The 15,663-nt window shown below is 42.5% G+C and overlaps 1 protein-coding gene across 4 annotated transcripts in view; it reads right to left on the bottom strand.

The window, feature by feature from the left end:
* The window catches only part of LOC109874721 (arf-GAP with GTPase, ANK repeat and PH domain-containing protein 3), a 261,538-nt gene that overhangs the window by 77,014 nt on the left and 168,861 nt on the right, over positions 1-15,663 (bottom strand). For all 4 annotated transcript variants that reach the window (XR_004206343.1, XR_004206342.1, XM_031810043.1 and 1 more), the window contains exons 8-9: positions 14,778-14,933; positions 8,898-8,984 (exon numbers count right to left, since the gene is read on the bottom strand). Coding sequence is in view for 2 of the 4 variants with exons in the window: in XM_031810043.1 (XP_031665903.1) it covers positions 8,898-8,984; positions 14,778-14,933 (243 nt within the window). In the remaining 2 variants the exon portion in view is untranslated. The remainder of the gene's footprint in view (positions 1-8,897; positions 8,985-14,777; positions 14,934-15,663) is intronic.

Genomic DNA, 15,663 nt, shown 5'->3' with positions numbered 1-15,663 from the left:
AGGGGATTAGCAGCGGAGTGTTGTGCTTTTACAACCAGGGTTCTGTGTGTGTGTGTTTTGCCTCTGTGTGTGTGACTTTTCCCTCTCTCTGTGTGTGTGTGTGTGTTAAATAGGGTACCCTCACCCTCCGATGTTGTCCTAGGCTGGGTCATCCTCCAGGGCTGTATAATCCTGATTAACACATCAGGAAGGGGCTGACCCTTGGTGACCCAGGGACCAGCCTGGGGGCCGACTATCATCCTAATCCTGGCCCCGGTCCTCCTGCCTTGATCTGGACCTGGCCCCAGCTTCCTCATGCTGGGCCCCCAGGACAGCCTCTGTATGCCCAGAGAGAGGAGCTCTATACCCTGCTGAGGCAGCATTTATAGTAGCTGGGGACTTAAATAAAGGAAATCTGAGGATAACGCTACTGAAATTCTCCTGTGCTACACGTGCATCGAGGACTCTGGATCATTGCTACTCTCCCTTCCGGGATGGTTACACTGGCCTCCCCCACCCTCCCTTCGACAAATCAGATCACACTTCCATTCTGCTCCTCCCCACCTATAGGCAGAAACTTAAGCAGGAAGCACCCGTCGTAAGGACTGTGCAACATTGGTCTGACCAATCGGAATCTATGCTTCAAGATGGTTTTGGTCACGATGACTAGGAAATGTTCTGGGTCGCTTCGGAGAATAGCATTGACGTATACATTGACTCGGTGAATTGGTTCATCAGGAAGTGCATAGAGGATGTTGTTCCCACTGTGACGATTGGAACTTATCCAAACCAAAAACAGCAAAACTGAAAGCGCGAACCATCGCATTTAACCATGGCAAGGTGACTGGGAACATGGAGGTCTACAAACAGACCAGCCATGACCTTCCTAAGGCAATCAAAGAGCGAAACGACAGTACAGGGACTAAGTGGATTCACAATTCAATGGCTTAGACATGAGACGTACTGTATGTGCGAGGGACTCCAGACAATCACAGATTATAAAGGGAAAGCCAGGCACCTCGTGGACACCGACATCTCAATCCTGGACAAGCTAAACACCTTCACCAGCTTCGGGGAAAACAACATCGAGCCGCCGACACGGGCACCGGCCGCTCACAAGGACTGTGTGCTGTTGTTCTCCGTGGCCGATGTGAGTAAGTCATTTAAAAGTTTTAACCATCACAAGGCTACCTGCCCAGAAGGCAACCCAAGATGAGTTCTCAGAGCATGTGCAGACCAGCTGGCTGGAGTGTGAACGAACATATTCAATCTCTCCATATCCCAGTCTGTTGTCCCCACTTGCTTCAAGATGTCAACCATTGTTCCTGTACCCAAGAAAGCGAAGGTAACTGAACTAAATGACTATAGCCCCGTAGCACACACTTCTGTCATCATGAATTGCTTTGAGAGGCAAGTTAAGGATCATATCACCTCCACCTTACCTGACACCATAGACCCACTACAATACCCATACCACCCCAACAGCTATTCATCGACTAAAGCTCAGTCTTCAACACCATATTGCCCTCCAAGCTCATCACTTAGCTCAGGACCCTGGGTCTGAACCCCTCCCTGTGTAACTGGGTCCTGGACTTCCTGAGGGGTCGACCCCAGGTGGTGAAGGAAGGCAACAAAACCTCCCCCACACTGATATTCAACACGGGGGCCCCATAAGGGTGGGGCTCAGCCCCCTTCTACTACCCATTCACCCATGACTGTGTGGCCATGCAAGTCTCCAACTCAGTCATCAAGTTTGCTTTCGACACAACAGTGGTAGGCATGATTAGCAACAACAACGAGACAGCCTACTGGGAGGAGGTGAGGGACCTGGCGGAGTTGTGCCAGGAAAATAACCTCTCCCTCAACAAAATGAAGGAGCTGATTGTGGACTACAGGAGACAGCAGAGAGAGCACACCCCCATTACCATCGACAGGACCGCAATGGAGAGGGTCAAAAGCTTCAAGTTCCTTGGCGTGCACATTACTGAGGACCTGAAATGGTCCCTCCACACAGACAGCATGGTGAAGAAGGCGCAACAGCGCCTGTTCAACCTCAGGAGGCTGAACTAATTCAGCTTGGCCTCTAAGACCCTCACCAATTTCTACAGATGCACCATCAAGAGAATTCTGTCAGACTGTATCACCGCCTTCTATGGCAACTGCACCGCCCACAACCGCAGGGCTCTCCAGAGGGTGGTGTGGTCAGCCCAACGCATCACCGGGGGCACACTGTCTTCCCTCCAGGAGATCTACAGCACACAGTGTCACAGGAAGGCCAAGAAGATCATCAAAGACCTCAGCTACCCGAGCCACGACCTGTTCACCCGGCTACCATCTAGAAGGTGGAAACAGTAGAGGTGCAAAGCTGGAACTGAGAGACTAATAAACAGCTTCTATCTCCAGGCCATCAGACTGTTCAAAAGTCACCACTAGCCGGCCTCCGCCCAGTATCCTGAGCTAAAAACACAAGCATTTCGCTGCACATGCAATAACATCTGCAAATCTGTGTAAGCGACCAATAAACTTTGATTTGATTTTGCTTTGCTAAACACATCCATAACCACCCTATTAGAGGGCCCCAGCAGGCCTTTAATCATCACTATCAAGATGTTTTTTTGATGGTCTTGTCTTGAAGTTGTCTTGAAGTGTTATTAGTGACATTTCAAAGATGGATTTTTTAAAACATCTTTATATTAGCTTGTGCGAAACCTGCTCTTTCACACCCATACTCTTCATGATTTTGTCTTTGTGACTGAAAGCTTGGCCTATTAAATGACTAAGACTGGCATTGATCTAAGTGTGCACAAACTATTTTTTCTATGATGGTGGTCTATAAAATAACTGAAAACACATTTTAATGGCTTTATGATCTTCTGAAGTAAATGGTGCTGTCACAAGGCCTCTGGCAAAGGTGTAATGCATGTTTTACACAAAAATAATGTTACACATCTCCTGTCCTTATTGAACCAGCCAGAAATCTATACATGTAATCAGTGGACCAACACAAATTCATCACTGGTTTGAAAAGATCGATAATAATATTAGTCCGTATTAGTCCAATATAGGAACTTTTTACACAACCACTTCATTTTAACTAATTGACCTGTCAGAAAAGATAGCAAAATAAAAACAATTGAATCCTCTATAATATATTATGAAATTGAGCTGCCATTTAACACAATGAGAATAATTTAGTAATAATTTTAAAATATTAGAAGAATGAATTGATCACTTACAGAAAATAGTTTTATTTTATCATGGCAGTAAGAGTGAATGGGGGCATGCCGTGAACAGACGTTATTTTTTTTATTGCGTTTCACCTTCTGTTTCTCCTTCCCTCCCTCCCTCTCTCTCTCCCACTCACACACACTCAACCATGATCACCATGTTCAGGCTGTGCGACATAAGGAGACAGGCCGATCGCCAGACGCGCTCTCCGTGTCCAGACAATTGTCATATCTACACAGAGGAGATAGTATCTTCCCTTTCCATTGTCACGCTCCTGAAAAAAAATCTGCATCCTGCCACGGTGGCTGAGTGATAGCCCGGGCCTTTGTGACTGCCAGCCGGAGGAGAACAGAAGAAAGAGAAGTGGGGTTTGGGAAAGGGGGGAATAGAGAGAAGAGAGAGGGCAAGAAGAAAAGCCTAATGTCGACAGCTCCTCGGCAGTGAGTGCATTGTTGCCCTTATTTACCATTTTTACATATGGGGGGTCGGGGGGAAAGAGGGAGGGGAGGAGGAGGGGTAGGGGAGGGGTGGCAGGCAGTGTGTAATTTTCCCAATAGGGGGTAATTAAGCTCACATTGGCACTTTGATCTTCCTGATTGTGCATTTCACTGGCCAGGTCAGGCCATCAGCTACTCTTAATACACCCCCACTGCCCTGCCTGGGTAGATCATGGGACGGGAGCTGGTCTTATCTTATTGTCTGAAGATGCTGATATACCCACCCAGGGAAGTGGCCATACTTCAGGCCATAATCAGATAGGGAGGAATCAATGGGACAGCTTACAGTAACTATGTATGTTTAGGGGGTGGGGGTTCTTTAAGATCTCTGTCAACTGACCTCCCTCTCACTTGGCCCTGGTGGCCTAATCCCATTAAACCTGACTTAAACCTGGTCACTGATATGGAGGAGAATTTTGCTGATCATTAGGTGTGCTTTGCTTTAGATTTCTTACATACGGATATTATTATTTGATTTCTTTGGCCCGATCTACAGCTTAAGAGATTAACACCAAACCAACTTTTAAACATGCAGACTGCCCCAATTTAGATTTCTTGAGAAAACATTTTTCATAGCATTTATACCTTATGTACTACAGCAATATTTCAAATGAGCTTCCAATGCATTTCAATGGCAATAAAACATCCATAGATTTATAGCTCAGACATACCGGTAAGATTGTCAAACGTTTGCATGCCGACAGCACTTAGCACCTCTGAACAGTGTTGGCAGTCCACCTCTTTTGCGTTCACACAGCAAAGAACTTGAAGCCGTCATCCACTCAGCCTTGTTAAATACTCCAAACCAGAAGGTGGCAGTAGTGTTGTTTGGCAATGTATGTCCACATGTGTTGCTGTGTTACAGATCTGTGAAGTCCCTCAATCAGTAGTGAACTTCAAGCATAGATTCAACCACAAAGACCAGGGAGGTTTTTCAATGCCTCACAAAGAAAGGCACCGATTGGTAGATGTGTACAAAAAAAGAATGAGAAGCTGAATATCCCTTTGAGCATGGTGAGGTTATTAATAAGGCTTTGGATGGTGTATCAATACACCCAGCCACAACAAAGATACAGGCATCCTTTCTAACTCAGTTGCCGAAGAATAAGGAAACCTCTCAGGGATTTCACCAAGAGGACAATGGTGATTTTAAAACAGTTAGATTTGAAGGAAAAAGGAAACAGCACACTGCTCTTGATAGTATCAAGAGCAGAGTGTGGTTTCCTTTTTCCTTCATCTTGTTCAATTGTTGCCATGCACCTGCAAATAAGATTGCTCAGATGTGCGAGTGCCTTTTGAATTTTGTAAAACAGTTAGAGCTGAATTGTTGTGATAGGAGAAAACTGAGGATGGATCAAAATCATTGTAGTTACTCCACAATACTAACCTACATGAAAAAGTGAAAAGAAGGAAGTCTGTACAGAATTAAAAAAAACATTTTTATTTAACCAGGCAAGTCAGTTAAGAACAAATTCTTATTTTCAATGACAGCCTAGGAACAGTGGGTTAACTGCCTGTTCATGGGCAGAACAACAGATTTGTACCGTGTCAGCTCGGGGGTTTGAACTTGCAACCTTCCGGTTACTAGTCCAACACTCTAACCACGAGGCCCTATTCCAAAACATGCATCCTGTTTGCAACAAGGCACTTAAGTAATACTGCAAAGAATGTGGCAAAGAAAATAACTTTTTGTCCTGAATACAAAGTCTTGGGTTTGTGGCAAATCAAATACAACAAATCCTTATGCTTATAGCTTTATTATGTTTATTTCATCCTAAAAACCTCCCTAGTCCTTGCAGATGAAAAGCATAGAGAACAAGTATGGTGGTGGCTGCATTATGTTATGGGTATGCTTTTCATCGGCAAGGACCAGGGAGGTTTTTAGGATAAAAGAAAAGTAATAAAGCTAGCTCATCGGTTTGTGGTGTATGGCCAATATACCACGGCTAAGGGCTGTGTCTAGGGCCTCCATGATGCGTTGTGCATAAGAACAGCCCTTAGCCGTGGTATTATTAATTCTGTATTTCAATTTTAAAAATGCTTTTATTTTATATGTCACTTTGTCATTATGGGGTATTGTGTGTAGATGGGTGATAAAAACATATATTTAATCCATTTTGAATTCAGGCTGTAACACAACAAAATATTAAATAAGTCAAAGGGTATGAATACCTTCTGAAGGCACTGTAGATTCCAAATGTTAGCTAACTAGCTGTGCTAATGTTGCTATTTTGTAGAAATCCCTTGTTGATACTATCCAGATGGCCACAGATGATGAAGAAACAATTTAATTCACTCTCCATAATCCAATAGTGCCAGTGCCAGCCCACAGCCAAATGTTTAGCGAGCTAGCTAATGTTAGCATATTCGCTAGCTAACACAACATAGCTGGCTAGCTAAGGACACTGCACAAACTCGGCTGCTAACACAGGCAGCTGTTTCATGTAAACTAATCCATTGTGATGTAATTTTAATACAATACTAGTTACAGTGGTTAGCTAGTTTGGAGGAAGTATTTAGTGCTGTGTGCATTTGCGTATGTGCACATAACTAGATACCATCCCATAGCGTACAGTACACTGGATATGAAGTGTGACTGGCTCGTGACATTTAACCGTGGATGTATGGATAAAATGCTGTCTTTTTAAAACCTTTTTGCTGTCACTCCTGTTGGTTCCCCAATGTGTGGGTTCATGCTCTCTGATTGGCTCAAAATCAAGTTGTTGGCCACTAACAAGCATTGTGATTCTACAAGTAGAAACGGCAGGTTCTTCACTACCGGGTCGGCAAGCAGCAGGTACCACTTGTGTTCTAGCAAGAGAAGGAACGGCCTCCCAGCGTGATAAGTACCTACCGGCAGTGAGATTCTCTGTGTGCTTCATGCTTTACATGGTGACAGTTTAGACCGTAACGTACCTAGTCTTCAAGCGTTTCGGCCAGAAACACAATTCAAACTTTAAAATGTGCAGACCGGTCTGGAATCGTGCACTTGTCAAATACTTTTTAAAACCATTAATACTTTTTGAACTATAAAATGTTAAGTGTTGATAATAGCTCCATAGGCTTGAATGGGAAGTATTTGAATTTGCCACTGCTCTTACACATTTTAAGCTATCGAAACCAAACCAACATTGGCATATTCAGACTGACCCTACTTAGATTGCTTGTCAAAATAATTTCAATACCATACATATTTTTGCACCATAAACATTTTAAATTAGCATAAATGAACATACGAATAAACGGTCCTGCTCCTCAGCCAATTAAGCTACAAGCACAACTATAAAACATTCAGGCTATCCTAACTTCAAATTCATTCAAATTTTCAACTATAACTATATAAATTAGCATAAAATAACCCAGAAATGGTAACTCTTGAACCGTTCAAGCTAGAGACACCAAACCAATGCTCACATGTTCAAGCTAGCTGATGCTATCCAATCAGTTTAAGCTAGAGACACCAAACCAACTTTCTCATGTTCAGGCTATCCTAACTTCAAATTCTTAAACTTGTATCAACTTTATCTATATAAATTTGCATACAGTTGCATAAAATCATCCAGAACTGGTAACTCTTGAACCGTTCAAGCTAGAAACACCAAACCAATGCTCACATGTTTAAGCTAGTTGATGCTACCCAATCAGTTTAAGCTAGAGACACCAAACCAATGCTCACATGTTTAAGCTAGTTGATGCTATCCAATCAGTTTAAGCTAGAGACACCAAACCAATGCTCACATGTTTAAGCTAGTTGATGCTATCCAATCAGTCAATTAAAATGTCAAAACCCTAAATACTAGCAAGCACACCCTAAAAAAGCTAGCAAGCACACCACACTTTCTTTAGGAAATGCACTTTTCTAGTTACAGTTCTCATTGGGAACAAATGGAAATTCAACGTTTTTTTCTCCATTTGCCAATATTTCCCATGTGTTTCGTTGATTTTATACTTGTATTATTTCTAAATGTCCAGAAATGAGGACAGCTTCCTGAACAGCAGGGAATACTTGGCCTATTACGTTTAAAATTAAGTGTACACTGACCATTTCCATAATTCCTGGTTCAGAAGGATAATTCTAGGATAAGGATGCTGACCCTTTCTAAAAGCCCTCATACAATCAGCAGAGAATAATGAATGTGTCAATGACTCCTCATCCTGGTTCAAAGTTATACCCTTAAAACAAATGACCCATACTCAATGTGAAGTGTTATTCTCCTGCACTTCATAGGGGGTTTTAGCATATTTTGAACTTCTAAAAAGAAAGGGAAATTCATATTAAAGACTGTAGAATTAAACTATATTTGAAGCTTGGTTACATGCCCAGGCTCATGATTCTTACACATGACCTCTTCAAGTGTTTTAATGCAATGTTATATTTGCTCATAGTGTTTTTGAAATAGATTTTTGGGGACTAGTAAACTATGATGATCAGATTTAGAGCTTGCATTTTCTTGTAAAATGAAGAGACAACAAAGTGAGTTTTTTTTTCTAATAACACGAAAAAGTACCATAAAATATGTCTGATGGATATGTAACATACCACAACATTCGGAGAGGCATTACAAGCTACATTGATTGCCAGAGAAATCTCTAATGCTGAAAATAATAGCTTGTCAATATGTGACACCTAAACATACCAGAATATGATTGCATAACATTTGACAACTGCTTTGGCCAATAGTCTAAATCTTTGAACCCATCCAACCTGACATCTATACATCCAATAAGGACATAATCTAAAGATTATGATGTGTATGTCTTGATATCCGTGCAGGAAAATTCTGATGTTCTTTTTCATGTAATTCTGTGAACCCTTAGCACTACTGGTTTCTCTTATTCCTAATGTTGTATCACAGCACCATCTAGTGGTTATATATTTTTCTTACTCTACCCACCCACACTAAACATTTCCTGAACACTTATGCAAACACACTCCCCAGATCATATCTATGGTCAAAACTTGTCAAATATTAATGTGTATATATGCACTAACGGGCAGAAATGTGCTACTTACACAGTGAATGTGCTATACTTACGTGAAAACTATTGTTGTGCCAAAAGCGACACCCTATTCCCTATATAGTGCACTACTCTTGACCAGGGCCCTTGGCAAAAGTTGTGAACTATATAGGGAATATGGTGTGATTTCAGACACAACCTATGACTAGTGTAGTAGTAGAGAGAGGCACTCACCTGTTTGATGGGTATGGCCCTTCCACTGCCTATGCTATCTGTTTTACTGTCAGTGTTCTTTGCCTGTTCACTGTTGGCTTTCCGTGACTGCAAGGAAACAAGAGAGTCAGTCAGTCAGTCACAGCAACAAACCATGGCGATGGGGTGGGAGTTGAGTGAGGTGCGTGTATCAAGGTGAGCATGGGGGTCAGAGGTAAGAATGTTTGGAGGTTGGGGTGTGTGGATCGTGTGTGTCTGGAGAGGGGTTTGGGGGGGCGGACTCAACATCGCAAAACAAAATTCTCAACAACAACAAAAAGCTAAACGAACAAGCAGACCAGCGTAACATACAGCGGGAACATCAACGTGCAGTAATAACAAAACAACAGACCAGAACAGAACATAAGAAACATCTCAACACTTAATAAATAGGTAGTAGACCAAAAGACGACATTGAGTCATGACTCAGTCCTGTAAACCCATGGGAGATCCATCCCTCTGTTAGGCCCACAGTGGACCCTTCCAGATCTGAGAGGAACACCCCTCTCTCAGGCCCACAGTGGGCCCTTCCAGATCAGTCCCAAATCAAGATTCTAAGGCCAGCAGGGGCTTTTTGCATAGATCCATTGACAAGTCAAGTTGTAATGCAATAAAAAGTACAAAAGGCAGGTTAGGGGGAGAGAAGGTTATTATACAAGACGGACAAAGAAAGTTATCAAATAGGAATTTCATATGGCTTTTCCTCCCAACCTTAAACCTGTGAAATTCCTGTTGAAACACCAGGTGGGAATATGCATTTCAAATCATCCACAGTGTTAGGGTTAGAAGTACAGGTGCTGTTAAACATGTTCATTACAAACAACAGTGGAGCCCATCAGTGAACAGGTGCAGCAGCACATTTCACCAACACCTGCTGCAAATACGTGACATTTCAAATGACAGACTGTGCAGGGAAAATAGTCAAGCAGTGAACATACAGTATTATCCCATGTTATGACAAACAGAGTACTTGGACACAGAAGATCCCCAAAGCACAGACTAACTGGTGAAGAACAGGAAATGTCACTCATAACCAACAGACAAGACTATTATGATCTCACTCAGAACAGGATGAAGGGATGCCCAATCAATCACCAATGGAGAGAGGTAGAGTCTGAGTTCAAGTAAACCAACTCTGGTTTATCATTTTCAACATTTTATTGTTTTATTCGGATAATTTTTGTTTCTATACAGACACCATACAAATTAAGTCACAGGTTTCACTTTCAAATAAGATCAACATAATGAGCCAAACATTGCAGTTCCCACAAAATATAGGATGGACAATAAAGGCATCTTTTTTTTATTTTTTATATATTTCATATGTATATCATATACTTTCTATAGAGTACCATTGTAAATACAATACAAGATATACAGCAGTCTTATATTTTTCAATACCTAAATGATATAAAAGCGATTATGGAATAAGTTCATAATCTTCATACCAAACCCAAATTGAAATAAATGAATAAAGAAGAAAACAAGTAAATAAATATCAATAATAAAGAATGAAGAAATGAATCATTCCAAAATCATAGTCAAATTAAATAAATAGAAACTACATTCATACAAGTCGGTGCAATCCATTTGCCATTCGTTATTCATTACTCTGTATGATACCACTTCTCCCTGACGCCCTACTCTTATTTTTATGAAGGCCTTCATAAAACGATCCAACATCACCCCTAACATACCCTTATTTAAGTTGACCACATATTCAAGTCCATTCAAGAATTTCCTTGAAAAGAAAGAGAAATGAAAAAAAGGAAAAAAAGGGAAGTCAACAACTGAACGTACTTCACACCTCTAGTTAGGGTTGCAGAATTCTGGGAACTTTCAATAACTTCCCTGGTTTTCCAGAAATCCTGGTTGGAGATTTCTGGATTTCCTGCTTATTATCTCCTGATTCCGGAATCATCCAACCGGGATTCTGGGAAAACCAGGGAATTTATTGAAGGTTGACGGAATTTTGCAACCTTCCCTCGAGTCCTCATTTTATGGCAAAAAGCAGTTTGATGTCATGTAAGAGAGAAGTGATGTCATGTAAGAGGGAAGTGATGTCATGTAAGAGGAAGTGTCCTTTGAGTGGTTGAATCATAATTCCAAGCGTGACTTAACTGTACACAGACTGTTTGTATGGGTGGAAAGTTTGAAGTACAGAGGTGGGGTATAAGGACGGGGGGGCATTTCCAGCAGAAAAGAGTCCCTACATTCTGTCACACTCCAGAGTGTGTGAATATGACAGTTTTTCACTTTGAGCATGAACTGACTCCCAAACGTCCAACGTTACTTGTTGTCTTGTCACAAAGCTGTACGGTTTCCATAGTGCATCATGCATTACCCAGGATGCATTACCCAGGATGCAAAGGGGACACTAGGGTTAAGCAGCAAAAACTATTTTAACGCTCTAGTCCCTAGGCATTACTCCTCCCTATTGGGAATGACAGGCCAGAGGGACAACTCATTTAGGGGTGCAATGCGGTTTGATTTTTGATACCACAGAGCTCTTCTAATGCGGAAGGAGTTAGAAAGCCCTTTTTGATGAAGAAAGGTTGGGAACAGTAGCAGAAATCTGCAAATATCGAAAAGAAAAAACATTCCAGAGCATCTTTTAATTTTTTTCCTTAAGGGTGTATATCCAGTAAAACGTACACAAGTAATGAAAGGAACTAAAAACATGTCAACAAAATGGCTGACAATTATACATGAGAGTTGATGGCTATGAGGTTTAGATGTGAGGGGGGGGGGAGTATGCAAAAAGGTACTCTTCAATTCGTCATGACAATGTTTATGAAAATAAAGAAAGAACAAAAATGCCTCAAACCTATTGATGTGGTTACTAAACCATGGAAGCACTAGGAAAGGATTTCTGTGTACTCAGCTGACACCTAGTGGCCATTACTAGTCATGACAGAAGTGGGTTGAGGGTGATAACTATGGCTGGTTTGACTGAACTGACTGGTGGTGAAAAGACATGGTGGATAAACCAACACCTTTCTGAGTAAAGCTTTTAGGACCTTTGAGAAATAAAATCACCCTAAAACTATTATCAAAAATAGAGGCAGAGTCACCTGTCAATTTGCAATGCAATATAAAGCTAAATGTCCAAATGTTTTCAAGGTAGCCTATTTCAGCAAATTAAAATATAAAAATGGTGCCCAGTGCCCAATAAATATATAGTTAGTAACTTAAATCAATGATATTCATATTTGTAATAAAGTAGTTTTTTTGTTGCTTTTGAGATGACGTCAAAGCCCTTCAGATATCCCAAATACTGATTAGACAAATCAAATCAAATGTTATTGGTCACATACACATGGTTAGCAGATGTTATTGCGAGTGTAGCGAAATGCTTATGACATATACTAACCATTTGCATGTGACCAATACAAATTTATTTGACTTGTATAATCAGTATGGGGATATCTGAAGTACTTTTGAATTTATCCCAAAAGCTACAAAATGTGGACAGACAGCATGGCATCATCAGATTGTGCACTGGGATGCAGAGAAGTTTATGTCGTCACTGTGGTATTCTACCTTTTCGCTCAGTGACCTTTGACTAGGGATGGAGAAGAGTAATAAATTGTGCTTTATAATGTATCATAGAGCTATGATCATATTACTTAAATCTCCAAAGTGAAATAAACCAAACTGAAATATTTTGGGAAAAGGTGTCTGAATATTCTAACTAGCAAAACTGTGAGTACAAGTGGTTTCATGAATATGACCGCAAAGTTAGCCACAGTGTTGTTTCTAATTGGTTTGGGTGCTTTTGAAAGGTCTATCTGGTCAAAATGCCCACAAAAAGAAAGGGAATGTGAAATCAAAAGGGTTGAGAGAGAAATAGACACTATTGTGTCGTAAAACCTATTAAAATAACCCATGATGTTAAGGCTGTGTCTCTATCTTGACCACAACTCCCCAACTGAATAAAAAACGGTTAGGGATCACAGTTACCCACTACTATGATTAGAAGAGGTGGCATTGCAGGTTTTATAATACTGTCTTTGTAACTATGTGTGGCCAGAGAGAGATGTTCAGGACTACTGTATTGTGTACGGCGTGTAAATAATTCTGTGTCCTCAAGCGGTCCTCTGAACTGAGATTGATGAAAAAGCAAGGTGAAAAGGTGTAGTCTAAAAGTGAATGCTTGGTAAATAAAACTATTTAGGTTTTTCTCTTGTATTGGAAAAATGGCAATGTCTTCCTTGCTCTTGAAGTGTCATTTGGGATACAGTGAGTCGTGAGCCCCCCCCCCCCCCCCCTCCCCCTCGACCTCTCTTCCGCCCCTCCCTGGCACTCCCGCCCTCCCACTTGCTGCTCCTCAGAAGGTCATGAGCTGAAACTCCCGCTCGGCCTGCCATTCGGGCACCCACACGGGATAGGTGGCGTGCTTGGGCATCTCCATGACGCAGACGGGCAGAGGCTCATTTCTCTGGTGGACAGGGTTAGTCACTACCTAGCAGGGGGAGGGAGAAGACAAGGGGCGCTACTAACTGACACACAGCCTGCTCTGCTGCCCAGAGCCTGGAGCCCAGCGGTGGCTACCACAGTAGCTGGGGTAGGGGGAGATGGGAGAGGTTAGAGTGAGGGAGGATGTGGGAAGGCTGGGGTCAGGGTTGAGCTTGGTTAGAGAAAGGGACAGGGCTGGGGTTAGGGGAGAAGGTAGAGATAAGAGAAAGGGGAGCTGGGGAAGAGATGAGCGAAGATTGAAGCAGGAGAGGGCTAAGGTTAGGGGAGAAGGGAGAGGTAGAGGTAAGAGAAAGGGGAGCTGGGGAAGGGATGAACGTAGATTGGAGCAGGAGGGGGCTAAGGTTAGGGGAGAAGGGAGAGGTAGAGGTAAGAGAAAGGGGAGCTGGGGAAGGGATGAACGTAGATTGGAGCAGGAGGGGGCTAAGGTTAGGGGAGAAGGGAGAGGTAGAGGTAAAAGAAAAGGAGACTGAAAAGTACAGTGGTTAGTGCAAGGGTCTCAAAGGTAAGGAAGGTTAGAGCTGGTGGAGATTGACTACGGTAAATATGGGTTGGGTTAAAGCTAGAGTAAGGATACAATTTTAACTAGGGCTATCATAAGTATAGGTAATGGGAGCAGGGCAAGCTGTGGTAAGTACACTGGTAGTGGTCAAATGGCAAAAGTCAGAGATGGAATAACTAGGGTAGGGATACCTACAGTAAGGTAGGGGTGGAGAGGGGAGAGAGGGAGAGCATGCATTATCTGACTCTGTACTGACTGAAAGGGTTATGTTCCTGACTTTTAGTTCAGTTTAGTGTGGCCGGGTAAGGGAACTGGCATTGCTGGCTTTAGTGAGGTGTAGCCTTGCCTCACCCCTTCTCTCCCCCAATAGGGAGTCACTGCAAAGAAAGGATCTAGTAAAAATAAGAGGGGGAGGGAGGGAGGCCAAAGATTGAGACAGTGAGGCCAGGAGGAGGGTATAAGTGAAAGATTAGTAATTAATGCGCTCATTTACTTCCAATTGGAAAGTAAAGAAAAATGTCACCAACGTAAAAAAAGGTTTAAAAAAGCTGAGATATTTCTCCACAGTGCTTATAGCTTTGATATTTGCTTTAAAATAAGAAATGAAAAAAATGAATTAAGCTTTTTTTTTCATAGTATGGGTTCAAAATACAACCCAAGTTGTAACCAACAACCATATTGTTATTATATTTTGTCCCCGTTACCCATTTTAGTTGCTTGTATAAAGAGTAAAGCCAGGAAGGCTTTTTGTGCCTGTATCTGAAACAGCCAGAAAGGGTAGCTTTGTCTTTGTCTCCATCTAGTGGACAGTATGTGTGTGTGCAGTACTGTGCCCTCTAGTAATGTGAGTGGGTGTTGCTCTGCATCAGCTGCCGCATACTTACAGTGAAGATGTTGGAGCGGCGCTTGGACTGCTTGCGAATGGGTGTGGGCGTGTTGGAGGCAGCAATGGTCTCGATACGCATCTCCCTCTGGCTAATGCTGGGAGTGGAGGGCACAGAGGAGGAGTAGTCGCTGAACACACCCCCGCCGTTTGCCGACTGGAGGAGGGAGGGAAGAGAGACCAAGATGGAAAGAGAAAGAGGGAGAAAAAGACAGAGAGAACAGACTGGTCAGTTACAGGCAGGATCTGGGAAAGCGAAAACACCAACACGATACTATAGTTTACGTAGGCTCCTGTATGCCCTATGTCTTCAGTAGTGTCCAGCCTATCCACATCTTCTGTAGTGTCCAGCCTATCCACATCTTCAGTAGTGTCCAGCCTATCCACATCTTCAGTAGTGTCCAGCCTATCCACATCTTCAGTAGTGTCCAGCCTATCCACATCTTCAGTAGTGTCCAGCCTATCCACATCTTCAGTAGTGTCCAGCCTATCCTCATCTTCTGTAGTGTCCAGCCTATCCTCATCTTCTGTAGTGTCCAGCCTATCCTCATCTTCTGTAGTGTCCAGCCTATCCTCATCTTCTGTAGTGTCCAGCCTATCCACATCTTCAGTAGTGTCCAGCCTATCCACATCTTCAGTAGTGTCCAGCCTGTCTATCTTCAGTAGTGTCCAGCCTATCCACATCTTCAGTAGTGTCCAGCCTATCCACATCTTCAGTAGTGTCCAGCCTGTCTATCTTCAGTAGTGTCCAGCCTATCCACATCTTCAGTAGTGTCCAGCCTATCCACATCTTCAGTAGTGTCCAGCCTATCCATATATTCAGTAGTGTCCAGCCTATCTATATCTGCAGTAGTGTCCAGCCTATCCACATCTTCAGTAGTGTCCAG

Source organism: Oncorhynchus kisutch, linkage group LG30 (genome assembly GCF_002021735.2).
Source record: "Oncorhynchus kisutch isolate 150728-3 linkage group LG30, Okis_V2, whole genome shotgun sequence".
In the NCBI taxonomy this organism is placed as follows: domain Eukaryota; kingdom Metazoa; phylum Chordata; class Actinopteri; order Salmoniformes; family Salmonidae; genus Oncorhynchus; species Oncorhynchus kisutch.
Note: the sequence above shows the minus strand (reverse complement) of the source record. Positions and strands in the feature narration are given on the sequence as shown.